At 41.6% G+C, this 15,528-nt stretch overlaps 1 protein-coding gene across 1 annotated transcript in view; it reads left to right on the top strand.

Moving 5' to 3' along the window:
* Positions 1-14,718, top strand: part of LOC103815611 (gamma-aminobutyric acid type B receptor subunit 2) — a 159,272-nt gene extending 144,554 nt beyond the window's left edge. The window contains exons 11-12 of the mRNA XM_050971023.1: positions 5,386-5,503; positions 12,328-14,718. Coding sequence (XP_050826980.1) covers positions 5,386-5,503; positions 12,328-12,493 — 284 coding nt within the window. The 3' untranslated portion in view covers positions 12,494-14,718. The remainder of the gene's footprint in view (positions 1-5,385; positions 5,504-12,327) is intronic.
* Positions 14,719-15,528: the final 810 nt, after the last annotated feature.

Raw genomic sequence — 15,528 nt, forward strand, 5'->3', positions numbered from 1 at the left:
CACAGGGACTCCTTCTTCACATCACACTTCAGTGCATCTCATTTAAAGAGAGATATTATCTGAGACACTCAACTCTTGTTCACAAATGCATGATGTCCCTGAGACATCCACAGCAATTGGCTATGTAAGAAAAGCAATTAGGAAAATGTGATTTGTGGTTTATGGCTTGATTGCTTTCTTTTAATGCAGGCTTTTTCACTGCACTGCTACATAGCTTTGTGTGGTCAAGCAGTTTTTAGCATGCTCCACAGACTATGGCTCTGAAACTGCAAATGCTGGATTTAAAAGGGCATCCCCTTAATTTCATTTCCTACATTCCTCAGATGACTTTGAGTCACTGTGCCTGCTAGTGACCTCAGCTCTGTGCACAGTGCAACACTAACTTCTCCCCTGGCATTTGTGGGATCTGGTGGCCTTGCTGGAGTGGCAGAGCCACATTATAGCCTGGGATTGAGGCAGGGATGGGGTGTGGGGGAGGCCAGCGCTTGGCTCAGGTCACCTCTGTAAGAGACAGAGCCATTCAGCAAGAAGAGTCAGGCTTGGAGGCACGGTTGCGTTTGCCAGGCTGACATTTGGGAAAAAGGAGGACAAGTGCCTCAGCTGTGATGCTATGTAAAGGAATGGGGGGGGAAAGGGGATGCTAGATAATTTTGCTACACTTGGAATCTTACTATCTTACTCTACTTGACTTCTTTTTGACATGTTAATACATGAAGTTATTTCCATGTGACATAATTCATAAAATCGTGGATTGAAAGAATTTCATGTAAAGCAAAGCTCAGAAGAAGTCTTGCAGATGAATGTCCCTCTATTTCTACTTTGGCCAGTACATTTCAGAGCAGCATATTAGGGAAATTGAGGAGTGACAGCCATTCTATGGGATGTACAGAAGAAGCAGGAGACAGCCTTGCCACAGTCCCCTGTTATGAGCAAACCCTTTTTGCAGGTTCTCTCTCTGCAGGCACCCTTCCTAGCTCAGAAAACCTTGTCTGTTTTTAAGCCAGGAGGCAGTCTCCTCATTGCTGTAAATGGGGAGCATTCATTTACATGTCAGATATGCCTACATACTGTCACTTGTCACCCCACTCCGATGTTTCCTGGTGTTAGTTTTCCCCCATGTAAAAGCAGTTCAAAGAAAAACAGATTTCAAAGGCATGTTGCTCACAAATGCAAAGCAAAACAGAGCTCATCTGTGATGGATGAGGGAAGTATTATTTCTATGAAGTTCATGCAATTCAAGCATTAAAGTTGAGATTGAAAAAGAGATTCAAAGGTGAGGGCTTTCAGAAATAACTCTTTTAAAGGGATGCTGTTCTGAAGCAAAGATGTAATTCCTTTCTTTATAGAGATGTATTGAGATATGTATGCTAGTTTCTATGAAGCCTAACAAATGGATTCAATCCCGAAATTGGAGCTTGTTTCTGTTGCAACAGGGAGACCAACCTATCAGAAGTTCAGAACCAGTCCTTTCTTGCACAGAGATTAATCTGTAGTAAAGGGAATTTCTTCTGATTTAAAGTAGTATATATCAGAGCAGAATCTTGCTGGCTTTTCTTTTTAAAAAATCTTCCTCTGAAAACACAATTATCAGAAGCTATTATTTAGATTATCTGTGCAGAGTGCTTACTTCAGGAGAACTTTTTTCTGATTACCAGCAGAAGATGTGATCGTTTTAATTTTTCCTTTCTTAACATTCTATAGTTTACTTTCTTAACATTCTATTTACTTGAAAAACAGAGACTGGCTAATCATGTTTCACAGTCCAAACAACAGACTGGGAAAAATTACAGCAGGTTTTCAAAATCTGCCCCTAGTTTTAAAGTTTCCTGAACTCTTTAGTAAATCAGCAATGTCGGGCAGATCTTATAAGTCCTTGTTAAACCACACTTGCTTCTTCGTGGAGCATAATATATGTTTTCTAGCAAAGAGAAATAATAGTAGAATTGTAAGATATTGGATGAAGAGTAGTTCTGTCATCCAGTTCTAAGCCATCAGAGGAATATTGCCATTAAAGCATAATGATGAATATGTTCAATAAAGCTGCAGTGTACAAACATCAACCAAACAAGCACCTAGTTTAAAAAAAAATATGTTTTCTAAACTCTTGGAAGAAATTGAAGCATCATCAGTCACCTGGTGCATTCTGCCTGCAGCTGAGTGAGGGTTGTTAATATGCCTGGCGCATTTGAGCCTGCCCAGGTAATTTTGGCAGCACGAAGTTGGAGAGTGATTATGGGTGACCCCTGGCAGAGGGAGAGGAGAGCAGCTGGGAGCAGTGACCTCCTCACTGAGCCCCTCAGCAGCCTGCTGCAAGGTGTGCTCTTGCAGCTCAGAGCTTTGTAAATGGAAGCTGGTTTTTTGCTACGGGTAGGCAAAGGTCCCAAGCTCAAGCCTTCTGGCTCTCCCCGACCACTGGCAGTGAGCTTTGTGTTATAATGAGCCCATCACCAAGCGCTCTGTGAGCCCCTTGGGATGTATTTGTCTTTTCTCCCGACAGCTTTTTGAATGGAAAGCGCTCAGGCGTCACTTATCCCGACTCCTGAGTTCCGGTTTGAGGTCTACAAAGGTGGAAATTATTTAGAAGGTGCTTGTGGCTAATGTAATTCCAATTTAAAAGGTAGTTACATCATCCCGGTGCAACTTACAGGCTAGAATCTGCAGCAGCACACAGTGCCCTGAGAAGGAAGGGCATTTTCCAGCCAGCACACTTAATGGACAGAAGAGGAGAGAGGGTGGGGAAGTATCAAAACACTGTGGCACTTTCCAGGGGAAACTGGGAAATCAAATGTTTACCACTGCTTTCTGTTGTTCACATAGATAAAACTAGTTTTCTAAACCCTTAAGTTTTTCAAGTGCATATGGCAATAGTGTTTTTTCTTTAAGCTCTAGCTCCCAGAAGCATATGACTAAGTGAGAATCTTGCTCTTCATTATTTAAATTAAAGGTAAATGAAAAATAAAGATATTCTAGTTTCCATAGCTGCAAAATAAAAACCTAACAACTCCTCTCCCAAAATGCTTAACAAATTAGAATTACTTTTTGGGTTTTTTAATTTTGAAAGAAGCAAATGAAAAAGGGGAAAAAAGTGTCTGTATTTTGTCTGCATTTTATTCTGTACTGTACAACTTGCATTTGTTAGCCTTGTATGCAGAAATTTATTCAGTGTATTAAGGGCACGTCATCTGCAAGAGTGGTAGAAAAGAGTCTATTAAGAATAACACACGGTGATATATGGGCAGTTGGTGTTGAGAGGTGAGTAGGAAGAGAATGTATGATTTCTGCTCTACTCTAAACTAAATCCTCCACCTTTTTGACAAGGACCACCTCCTTCTCTTTCTCTCTCACTGCACAGCTGAAAGTACATGAAACTCCTTTAGTGTGTACAACACAGATTATCATATTAAATGACATAACTGTTGCTCCCAAACAGCAACAGTTGCATTTTCCAATCATTTGATGAAGAATTACATCTTTAGTGGCTTTTAAAAATCTTAAACTGCTTATTTTGGCAAAAGGAGTTGGAACACTAAAATAATTTAGAGCTTTTCCATCCCAAATTACAAGGGTTAATCAAATTTTTACTTCGTTCTATATCAAAAAGTCAGCAGTTTCCATTGTCAGCTTAGATCAGCTCAGGACTGAATGTTGGTTTTAATCACAGAAGTAAAAAGTGTTCTTTTCTACATGTCTGTTTATAGACATCACAAGATGTTTATGCAAATGTCGAACTTGATATACAATGAAATACAATGTACAGAAAATAAAAACTGAACTCTTGTGACAGCAAGTGCCACACCAGCAAGCTTCAGGCTGCCCTGAGATGATAGACCTCACTGCTTATCTTAACCACTGTCAGATTTGACTCTTTGCTGTGCTCCATTCACATCTAAACCAGCAGTGAATGCTGCCACCTCTTCATTTTAAACACACTTCTTGTTACAACTGAATTCCTTAGCTCTCTTCTACTGACATTTTTTTGCCCCAGCCAAAGCAGCTTCCTGTGTTCTGGTCACCTCCTTTCTCACCCAGATTCTTCTCTTCAATGCAACATCAGTGAAAAATCTTGTCTCCTCTTCTGAGCTGTAGTGATCTCCATGTCTGCACATTGTTGTCTCCTCACCTACACACTCGGCTGCTGCTTGCTTGTTAGGTTTTTCACAGCAGGAAATGAATGCTATCAAATAATGCCAGGGATGACCTGGCTGGGAGGGCAGTTATAGATGCTGGAGTTTTTCCTCAAAACATTTATGCTTCCAGCATCTTTCTTCAGTTTGTGTTTCTGCTGCTTGTTTTTTCCCCCCAGTGCCTGTTGACAACATATATATTCCTAGCATGCTGGGAGCTGAGCATTATTTAGGGCTTCTGAACATGAGGATAACAGAAAAGCAGCTTCACCCTTCAAAATGTACCAGCTTTTTCATGCCATTTTCTTTTTTTCTTCACCCTTTCCTGATTTTCCCCTTCATACCCACTCTTATGTTCAAATTCTCCAGTACCCTCTTCAAGAATTTACCTCAGACTCCTCTTCCAGGCTGCCTCAATGCCTGCGGCAATCACTGCTGCTCTGTCTGTGTGGCAAACAACTGCTGGTGATGGATTTGGAGCTCTCTGTAATTATTTATGAAAACTGTGAACTGCCCTCATTATTCAGATGCTTTCTGTGTGATTTTATTTGGCTTACCACAGAAAGAGACTTTGAAAGAGCAGGCAGGAACAGAAAGGGTCTTAAAATGGCTGTGTTTGCCCATGTTTTTCAGGGGGAATGATGCCATGGGCTTCAGCACAGCTAGCCAGGGACACCCAGGACACCCAGGAGAAACAAGGATGATGATCTGTTTTGTTATCACTATGCAGAAAAGAAAAAAGTGTGATGACATCATTAGCTGTCCTGGCTGCAGACAGCCTGTGGTCCAGTGCAACTGATATGAATCATGCTTCCATGCTGAAAATGATGGCAGTAGCAGACAGGCAAATGACAGCACTTAATTTCCTGTGTGATCATAAGAGTATCAAGGTTTGCACATCAATGAAATTACAGTTTTTCTAGGAAAAGTCTTAAGAAGGAGGGTTTATGAAAAGGTTACAATTTTTAACTGCAAGAACAGTTTAGTTACATTTTTTTTCACATAGCCCAAGACTAGATGAGAGAGCATGATGTCACTTCTGTCACTTCTCTGTTTCTTCGTGATGGTTCCTATGGAGAAACACATCATCCAAAACAGAGGAGTACCAAATTCTCACAGCAAAACTTGAGACTAGGCTGGAATATAGGTAGTATGAGTTGACTTTGTGGCATTATGGATATGTGGAAAAAGTTAATATGAAACTATTTTTAAATGGTCACTTGGTCACAGTAAAGTAAATTTCAATGTGTTGTCCATCCAGATGGTGAGAAAGCCATTTTGAAAAATCATCTTGATCAAAATCCACCAGCACAGTGGGGTTCATCAGACCCTTCCAGAACAAGCAAAGATGCCATAGAAGACATCAACTCTCCAGAACAGTAAGTATCCATCATTACCTTACTGACAAGACATTAATTTAAATTATTACATTTCATCAAAGCCTGTATTTCCTTTTCATGCATTTTTTTTATGGAAAGACCTTCACTGTAACCCCCTTTCAGCCAGCCCAGGCTACAGAGAGAGCCTGAAACATCAACCGCTAGGGAATGTGAATGGCACATTCAAGAGTAAGCAGCAACGTTGTACTGTGCCTTCTTGCCTCCCTGCCACCAGCTCACCACCCCACAGGAACTTAAAGGATATCAGGGGCTTTAGATCCTAAGGTGTCCCAAAGACAAATCAATATGCTCCTTTTCTCTTGCTAGAAACATCCATAACAAGATGTCCAAAGTTTCTGTAGAGAGTTACAGGATCAGCTGTGCCCAAAGTGTGTGGAGGAGAGAAGAGGATGTACATATGTGCACAAATGTCTTATGGCTCTTGTCAAAAGTCCAAGTCCTTCCACACACCAGCCAGAGGGGTTCATAGTGTACATAGACATTTTGTTCTTTTACATTCTTTAGCTAGACGAGAAATAAAAAATGTCCTGAGGGCTTTTCAACATTGCCATGGCAGCTGGACCTGAGTTTTGGCACAGGAAAGCCCGCACTAATAGTTTCCCTTAGAAACAATGCTGCAGCTACAAGGAGAGGATGGCACAAAACACTGGCTAGATTTACAGAGGGGAGAGAATCTTCTGGTGTCAGCTTTTGTCACTAGAATTCCCTACAATAAACTTGTGTCCTACCCTCCACGGGCTGGGCAGGACCTGCCATGGCAGGAGCTCAGGAAGCGCCGTTCTCGTGTGTGCCCGGATCAGCCGCTTCCCCCTGGCAGCCTGGTTACACGAGCATCGCTTCATCAGGGTCTGAGCTAATAGCTGTCAGACTCCTGGGCAATTTAAAAGCTTATTTAAAAACAGAATAAATTAAACAAATTACTAGAATGAGTCACATTACATCAGCAGCAGCAACCCTGATTGCAGAGAGTAGCTCCTGTCTCGTACTACCTGGAGCAGGAAAACACATGGATGTCTAAATCGGTTCTTGCACTCAAAGAAAAAACCCAACCCAAATCTGCAAAGAAGCTAATTCACACACACATATGCACCAAAAAGAAATCCCACTGCAGATGAAATATCTTGTAATTTCACAAAGCAGATGTCTTGCTGAGAAATCTCTCATGACTTCATGGGGTCAGCAGAGTGCTTTAATGCATAGCTATTAAAGGCCTGGGTTTTTTTCAGCACCATTTGTCAGAAATAATGTAGTGTGAATTCAGTCTCATCCACATGTGGCCCACTTACATTGAGGAAGATGCTAAGAAAAACACAGACACTCAGATAATCCAATTGTCTCGATACAGATTTAATACAGACAAAGAAAAAGAAAAATATTTGGTGGTGACAGAACTTCCTCTAGGCTAGTGGTAACTGATGAGAAGACTGAGATTTCCTAATGGTTCTGGAGAGTGATTCAGTACAAATCTGAACTATTTCTGACATTTATGGAAAGCAATTAATAAAATCCTGCTAAATCTAAACACTGTCATTCAACACTTGCACAGCTGTGACTGTGCCAGGTCCAAAGGCCAATCTCTCCCCTGAGAACAAGTTGGCACTTTGGGTACCAGAGCCACACTGCCCAGACACAGCCAGGGAGAAGAAGTATAGCTGTCTTCAGGACTTCCCTCTTTTTGACAAAATTTGTACTTCCCTCTCTCCAAAATTTGTACTCTTTAAGATATCCTTCTGCACCTCTGGGATTGTTTTTCAACTTGTCTGGCAGCACTTCTGTCATTTGATGGTTGCTAAATGTATAATTTTTGGGGGAAAAAAGGGAGTTAAAAGTAAGCTGTAGCTTCTGTCTTTCTCATTTCACTTCATACATAGGATATCTGATAGGTAGTCACACAGTCTGAGAAACTTATTTCTTATTCAAGAACACAAATCTCAAGGAGAATTAGTCTGAAAAAGATTTCCTCTTGGTCCTAAAACTGTGAAAGGAGGATGTCAAGACAATCATTTTCCTGCAGAAGTTTTAACTCTTTAATGGCTGTGGGGAAAAAAATCATCCCAGCTTCCTGTGCTTGTCAGTACTCATGGGAACTGGCATTTTCTAGCATGAAAGCTCTTATGGAGTCCAGAAAGGAGCTGATTTGGGATTTTTTTTCATTCTTTCTCAACATTAGTGCTACATTTGACTCATTTTAAGATCCCTTATTCTACAGTTGTGCACAAAGTAAAGGCAGTATAAACACAGCTCAGGCAGTAGTGCAGGAAGTTGTTTCACATTTTTTGATGGGGTGATGTTTACGCTGTCTTAATCAGAATATAGAAAAAATTTTTTTTTGTACTTGGCTCAGACTTAGAGCCCTGCACCAAAGGAAAAAGCAGTCTGTATGACTGTAAAGCTGCCTTAGAGCATGAATATAGAGGAATCTCAGTTCCCTTGGCAGTTCCTGCTGGGCAAGACCCAGTAGATTCTCCATGCTGCCATGTATAATTTTCCATACCCAGTCAGACCATCAGATAAGAGAAGCAAAAAGTGGGTGCTGACTGCTTTCTTTCCTATTTACACTGTCTACACAGTATAAATTAACACCTCCTGTAGCAAGCAAAGTGGTGCCAGTGCACAAGCACAAGCCCTGCACTTCAATTTCCCATTTTTTAGCATACTCCCCAGCACAGCTGTACCAGTTTGTACTCTCCCAGGTAGTTCTCAGCAACAGTCCTGGGGGATGCTTAGCTGTGTGGATAGACACTGTACTGTGCCAGCTCATCTCAGGTCCAGAGAGCAGTCTGAACCACTTTAAAATAGATATCATTCTTTTCCCAGTAGGATGAGTTGTCTCTCAGCCAAAGTCATGTTCTTTGATGAGTATGAAACTGTGCATGGGCAGTCCTGCTTATCTAAAGATCACATCAGTCAGATTTTCTGCATGATGGCCACGTCCAGTGGTTTATCTTCTGTGACCCTGAAAGACATCCATCTCTGCACTTTATTTCTCCTTGTTGTCCCTTCTCATCGGTGACCTACATCCAGCAGGTCATTAGTTTTTGGCACCATTAGAATTTATTCCATTCTCATTTTAACAGCAACACTATGTAACAGTCTTCCCAATATCTAAGTAGACATGGTAGATTTCTGAGAGACCCCACTAAAACTTGCCACCTTAATAAACTATTCCTATATGCAGGGGATTTTGTAACCTTCAGAGCATAACTTCAAAGCATAGCTGGAGCCAGTTATGTTAATTTAAGTAACAAAAATTCTCATTCAAAAAAGTTGGTTGTGACTGGATTATTGCATTGCAGCCATATGCCTCAGCATGAGCAGGCCTTTGTTATATGGTTTCTTCACTGGGAGTGGCTTACATATGATCCATCTATGATCTTACTCAAATGTGTCATTAAAATAAGGTTGGTTTAGGATGGTTAGTTCACTTGCTAGTAGAACATCTTTCTTTAATGTTTTAGAGCTTCTCCAGATTCTCTGCATTTGCTAAAAATCAACATTAATGTACTGCAGAATTAACTGACACAATCCCTGAGTGCTTAGACACAGTTTACACACCCCCACAGAACTTCTGATGTTTGACTGTTGCAGCAATTTGTTTCAGTCCCCCCACTTACCAATGGATCCTATCAGTGGTTTTCTATGGCAAAACCAAAATATATTCAAATGCCTTGCCCCCTGCTTGTGGTATTGTGCATTCCCATGTGCCTTGCACTTTGTTCCTGCGTTGACACTGGAAGTCAAGGTTTTACCTGTTTTATGTTTCCCTAAGGAATGTTGTTTCTGTACAGAGCTGAGGACACTTGCCCTCACACGGAACCTGATGTGTAGATGCTCTGTGTGTGGAATCATCTTTGCTTTCCATCTCCTTCAGCAGTTGCCTGTGATTCTAGAGCCACTATTACCAGTCCATATTACCTCTCCGAAATACTTGACCACATTTATGCTTTCACATACTTATCTGTGTAGCGTGGACAGCTTGAAACAAATTCCTAGAGTCATATAATGGTTTGGGCTGGAAAGGATCTTTAAGGGTCAGTCAGTCCAATCCCCCTGCAATGAGCAGAGACAACTTCATGTAGATCAGGTTGTTCAGATCCTCATCCAGTTTGGCCTTGAATGTCTCTGGGGATGGGGAGTCTGAGCTACCTGTGGCAGTGTTTCACCACCCTCATAATAAAAATTCATTACTTTTAGGTTATCTAAATTTACCCTCTTTTGTATAAAATCTCCCACAGCATCCTCTCGCTCCATGCCCTTGTAAAAAGTCCCTCTCCAGCTTTCTTGTAAGCCCCCTTCCGGTACTGGAAGGCAGCTTTAAGGTCTCCCTGGAGCTTTCTCTTCTCCAAGATGAAAAACACCAGCTCTCTCAGCCTGTTTTCATGGAAGACATCCCCCAGCCCTCTGATTTTCATTGTGGCCTTCCTCTGGATTCACTCCAGCAGGTCCACATTCTTCTTATGAGAAAAGCTGAATGCAGTATTCCAGGTGGGGTCTCACCAGAGAAAAGCAGAGGGGCAGCATCACTTCCCTCATACTGCTGGCCACACTGCTTTTGATACAGCCCAGGATATGATTAACTTTCTGGGTTGCAAGTGCACATTGCTGGGCCATGTCCAGCTTTTCATCCTCCAGCCTGTATTGATACCAAGGATTCCCCCCAGAGTATTGGCAAAATGTGACAGGAGTGGAAGAAGGGAAAATCTCTGATACTGGGGGGGAAAAACCTGAAAAGAAAGAGGCAAGGCACAAAATTTACTTTCACTTCAGGCGAAAATATCAGGTTTGTTTGGATTTTGCTACTCGTTTTGTTTTGTTTCGTGTTTCACTCTAGGAGTTTTGTCTACAGTCTTGATTGTGTGCAAGTCTCCAGGCTACAGTTCTCTGCCCCAATTCCAGGAACCAAGTTTTCAAGTGAAAGTAAACTTTTAAGTACAGTTAAAGCAAAATTTGCCACCCACTGCAGCCACTGTTGGCATAGCTAAATAAACATGCTTTGTCCATGGTATGGCTAACACTGAAATGGATGAAAAAAAATCCTATTCACTTGATTATGCAACTGGATTCTCTTGGAGTAGCTTCAAAAAGCCCTTTAATGAGAAGCCTATAACAGTTGAACAAAGTAAGCATTTCCACTGGTGGGAAAATAAGTGCAGGCAATTCTGCATTTGACCCCTCAACAAGAGACAGAATGACAATCCACGGCATCAGGCTCATAAGGATTCAGCACAGGGAAACATCAAGCCATGCCCCCTCTGCACTCCTTGGGAACAAGGCATGACTTCATTGATAGCACCAGGAAGAGCCGAGCACCCTAGCGAAATAACAATGAGTGGATTTTGTTTAGCTCCAGGAATGCATTGCCAGCACTAGAATGATCATCACTGAGGACTAACATTGAGTGAAACTTCAGAAAGGAGTTTGAGGGGGAGAAAAAAATGAGAAAGAGTTTCCTGGGTAGGCAGACCACAGCTACTCCTACTGCATCTCTGTATAAACAAGTTGAAGTTTGTACTGAAGAAACTAATGAGGAGAACCCTACTTTTCTTTCTGTTTGAATTCAAAAGCTATACTGCTTGGTCCCCAGGCAGTGCAATGGATGCCTTAGTATCTGTCTTTGCTACCTAACACAAAGCAAAAAAGCAATTAAATGTCATTTGAATCAAAAAGGCTCTCCAAAGGCTAGCTTTCAAAGAAACACCTCTTATAAAGGCCTTTCTATACACTGGCATTATATCAGATAACAGGCAAACATAAATTTAAAACTCTATTATACTGATACAATGCTTTCTATGGCATTTTTGTCCTGAAATCCAAAAGTCAGTCTTCCGTTCAGCTCAGTCACCTTGACATCTCTCTTCTCTTTAGAAAGTGCCTCTGTGTTTCAAGGGGAAATGTCTCCAAATACAAAGCCATCCTGATGATAAAATGACTGAAAACATCTTTTACACTAGCAAACTTCAACAGGATTTTGATTTTGTGGAAGGTGCTAATATATCCACAGCACAGGAGTAGCAGAGCCCTTTTCTCATGGCACTATCCTCTCCAAGGAAAGGGCTTAGATGCAATACTTGGGAGCATGATTTAGTATTCATTTAAAAAAAATTATGTCAATCCACTTGGAAAAACAGACACAGAATGCTGGGTTCTGGAACACTGAATTTTAGTATGGGTGTTGGGCAGGACTGCTTTTAGAGGGCCAATTCCTCAGTCCCATGGCACTCAAATGCATCTGTCACCTCAAAAGCACAGACCCACACTTAAAATAGGAGCTACTTAAAAGAGGAAAAAACCATCAGTCCCAAATCCCTCCCACCATGCACCTGTGTTTGCTTCAGCTGGAGTTGCAGAACTGCCACCCTTAGACCTGACATCCTTGTGGCTAAGTGGTGCATGGCTTGAAACTCAGTCTGTGACCTCATGCATGGCTGGGGCTCTGCAGGCAGCAAATCCTTTTGTAAGGGGTGGGGGGGGGGTCACCAAGCCTCTTTGCAAACTTAAAGTTTTCCCTTTCCTTGGTACCAGCAGTCTACCAATTAACCTGAATGTGGCTGGGATTTTCAGGAGGTTGTGGGATGCTGAGAAAGCACACTTAGTTTCCTTTGTCACGTCCAACCTGTCAGAAAAATTCCCCAAAGGGAAAACAGGACCATGGTGGCACAGTTCAGCATCAGGCAGTGCGATGCTCATGGCGTTAACCCTGTCGGTCACAGCGGCAGGCACAGAGGACTCCCTGGGGACACACCAGCCACGTGAGGTGCTCCCTCTGCCCCTTGGCTAACGCTCCTCTCCCTGTCTCTCCCCAGCATACAGCGCCGGCTGTCCTTGCAGCTGCCCATCCTTCATCACGCCTACCTGCCGTCCATAGGAGGAGTGGATGCCAGCTGTGCCAGCCCGTGCGTAAGCCCCAGTGCCAGTCCTCGGCACAGACACGTGCCACCCTCCTTCCGAGTGATGGTTTCAGGGCTGTAGGAGGGCGAGATCAGTGCTTCCTGAACTGCTTTTGAGTACTCAAAGACTGGACTAAACATCTGACCTAGAACTCTTCTACAAACATGTAACATTGGCTCTTACCGCAGAGGAACTTCTGCTAAGGCCCTCGTCACAGGAGCGCCCACGTAACTCGTGTGACAAAGCAAAGGAGGACACAAAGAGTTTGATCTGTAGCCTTATTCATGGAGTTTTTATTTCTTCACCTAGAAGTCACTGGAAAATGTTTCTTCCAAAATTTCTACTAGCAACAAGGATGCTGGGATATATGGATGTTGCAAAAAAGACACTAGGGAAAAAAAAAACAAAACAAAACATAAAACCACTCAAATGTCACTGAGCTTTACGTGGCTGCTGAGAACATGCAATTCTATACTGTATCCATGTAAGGAAAATGTAGTGGTCGAGCTATGCCATGTTGGAATAGATACATTCATTTTTACAGGAGTTGTGTTAAATTGCTGGAAACATTCCGCACTGGTTAGTCTTGCTTTTTTTCATTTCAGGGATGATGTTTAGCTGGAAAGAAGAGTTGTGAGAAATGATTCCTCGGGTGTCATTGAGACTCTGCAGTGCTGTGAGCAGGGTCACCTTTACCTTGCAGCTGTATGCGTAACCCAAGCAGAGCCTGAAGCTCCAGCTCTGAGTTGCCACCAGCTGGAGAGCTGCTGATTGCAAGCAGAGCACTTCACACTTCTCCAGGGCAATGATAGTGACTGCTGACCATCTGCAGCTTCATTTTTAGCAAAGTTTCTGCACCTATTTCAGGATAAACACCACCAACCATAACACACTAAACTGTCTGAAAAAGTCCTAGGGCTGATAACTCAGGAAACTGAGGACAGATGGGTAGTAAAGTCTTAATGCCACAGGATGAATTGTTTTTCCTAGTTTGTTTGAATTGTGTCACACATAATTACAATAAAATTAATTGAGTGGACTTGGGGGGGAGGGATTAGGGCACAGCACTTTGCTGCTGCAGGCAAAGCCTGCAGTGCACATAGATGTGAATATACACTCTGTTTGCTTCGTACCTGCGTACGTGTGACAGTTGTAGTGGATAGGAGAGGACAAATCAAATCTACCAATAGAATATTTTACCTGACTCCTGAAAGGACTGTGAAAAAACAGTGGAGTTTATACTTTAGCTCCTTTCCCTGAACCAAAGTAATTAGGAGGAATGATAGTGGTGCACTCTCTGGACCAACTCTGGAGCCAAACCCTCAGGCACAGGTGAGACACACATGCAGCTTCTTTTTCCAAGGGACTGGAAATGTATCCTCCCACCGCCAGGGCTGTTTGCTAAAAGTAGGGGGGAAAAAAACCCACATGAAGCACCCTCTGGGCTGTCAGTTTTCTTTAATCAACACTTGTGCCCCTCCGACCAAACCTTTGGAATGACATTCGTACATAGGTTTACAAATCAGCAATGACTGAAGCACAGCTGAAGGGGTTCCTTAGCTGAGGGATTTAACTGCAGCTTTGACAAGCTAGCATAAATCTCCATTAAAAATAAAACACACCTCATAGTGGCCAAACCCAACATGAATATGTATCTGAATCTTACAATCAGGAGCATCACAAAATATTTCACTTGGCACATACAGTAAGAGAGGTTGTGGAAATATCTGTAGCTTTTAGAACAAAAAAACATGTAAGTATAAACACAGATAAACTAGAACTCATTACTCTGTTTAAGCACTAAACACTGACGTCGTCACTCAATGTGTGTTGACAGTATTCTCTTGCTTTATTAATATCATCAGGGCCTGGTTTATTTTAAAAGGAATGTTAATTTTTAAAAAGAGAAAATTATGATATTGTATATAATGTATACACAAAGATCTCTGTAGAAATATTATTCCAACTTAGCAGGAAAACAAAAATAATTCAGAAGTATCGGACCATTGGAGGTGAGTGTGTGTGTGTGTGTGTGCGTGTGTGTGTCTGTAACTTCGTGAATACTGACTGTGTGACGTTTATTAGGTTTAAACCATGCAGTACATTCTTTGTCTCAATGATATGGTAGATTCTCCCATAATATTTTTTTTTACTTTACTGCAGATAACAAGACCAACCAAGTGAATATAGCTATTTAATGTTTCTGTTCTTTTATACTGCAGCAAAAATGTACTGTAAATTTATGAAGAGGCTGTGCCCCAATGGCATTTTCCAATGATGTTAGTGCACAAATGCTTTAAACTAGACTGGAACTGCCAGAATAAAATGTAAATGAAGAATTTCTTGTATAACCTTATACTGCATGAGATCAATTTTTAATAAATTGTTGCAAATCTGTTTTTATGAATAAAATATATAAAACTTAGCTTTTTGGACTCAATGCCCTCTTCCCCAATTGCAAAATCATTTTTGATGAGAGTGTGTGTATATATATAAACATAGATGTATATAAAAACCTCCTTGGAGAAAGAGGAATCCTATTACAACCCTACATTTCAATAAAAATGTAATATGTAATAAAAATACACATCCTAGTTGTAGAACAGTTTGCATTTGGAGATAACAGGTAAGATGAGCCTCTGCCCTGAAATACGATTACTGCAGTACCCAAGAGTGAAGTCTAAGACCTTTTTCAAATGGGAAAATAATCAAAATGTGTACTGAACATTTCTATTCAAACCACATTTAGCCCACACACTGTTCTCTCTTGCCCCACAGTGAATGGGAATTCGGAAGAAAAAGAAATATTTTACTATTTCACACAAGTTATTGAAGTAAGTTATTGAAGTTGAGTAAATGTTCCAGCTCAGTAGTAAAATCTCTGCATCAACAAATGAGAAGTTTCTGAGAATAAACACCAATTGCTGCATGAAGGCAAGCACAAAGCCTCTCCATCTAGTTTTGTGCATGTGGTGGGATTTGTGCCTTAAAGCAAAATGGCAGAACAGGATGAGGGTGGGAATGTCAGGCAATGAGAAAGTGAGAGGAAAGCACATTTTGAGTTGTTTGCTTTTCAACAGGGGAGCAGCCTCAAGCCAGCACAAAATGTCATAAAG

The sequence above is a fragment of the Serinus canaria genome, chromosome 2 (assembly GCF_022539315.1).
Source record: "Serinus canaria isolate serCan28SL12 chromosome 2, serCan2020, whole genome shotgun sequence".
NCBI classification, from domain to species: Eukaryota; Metazoa; Chordata; class Aves; order Passeriformes; family Fringillidae; genus Serinus; species Serinus canaria.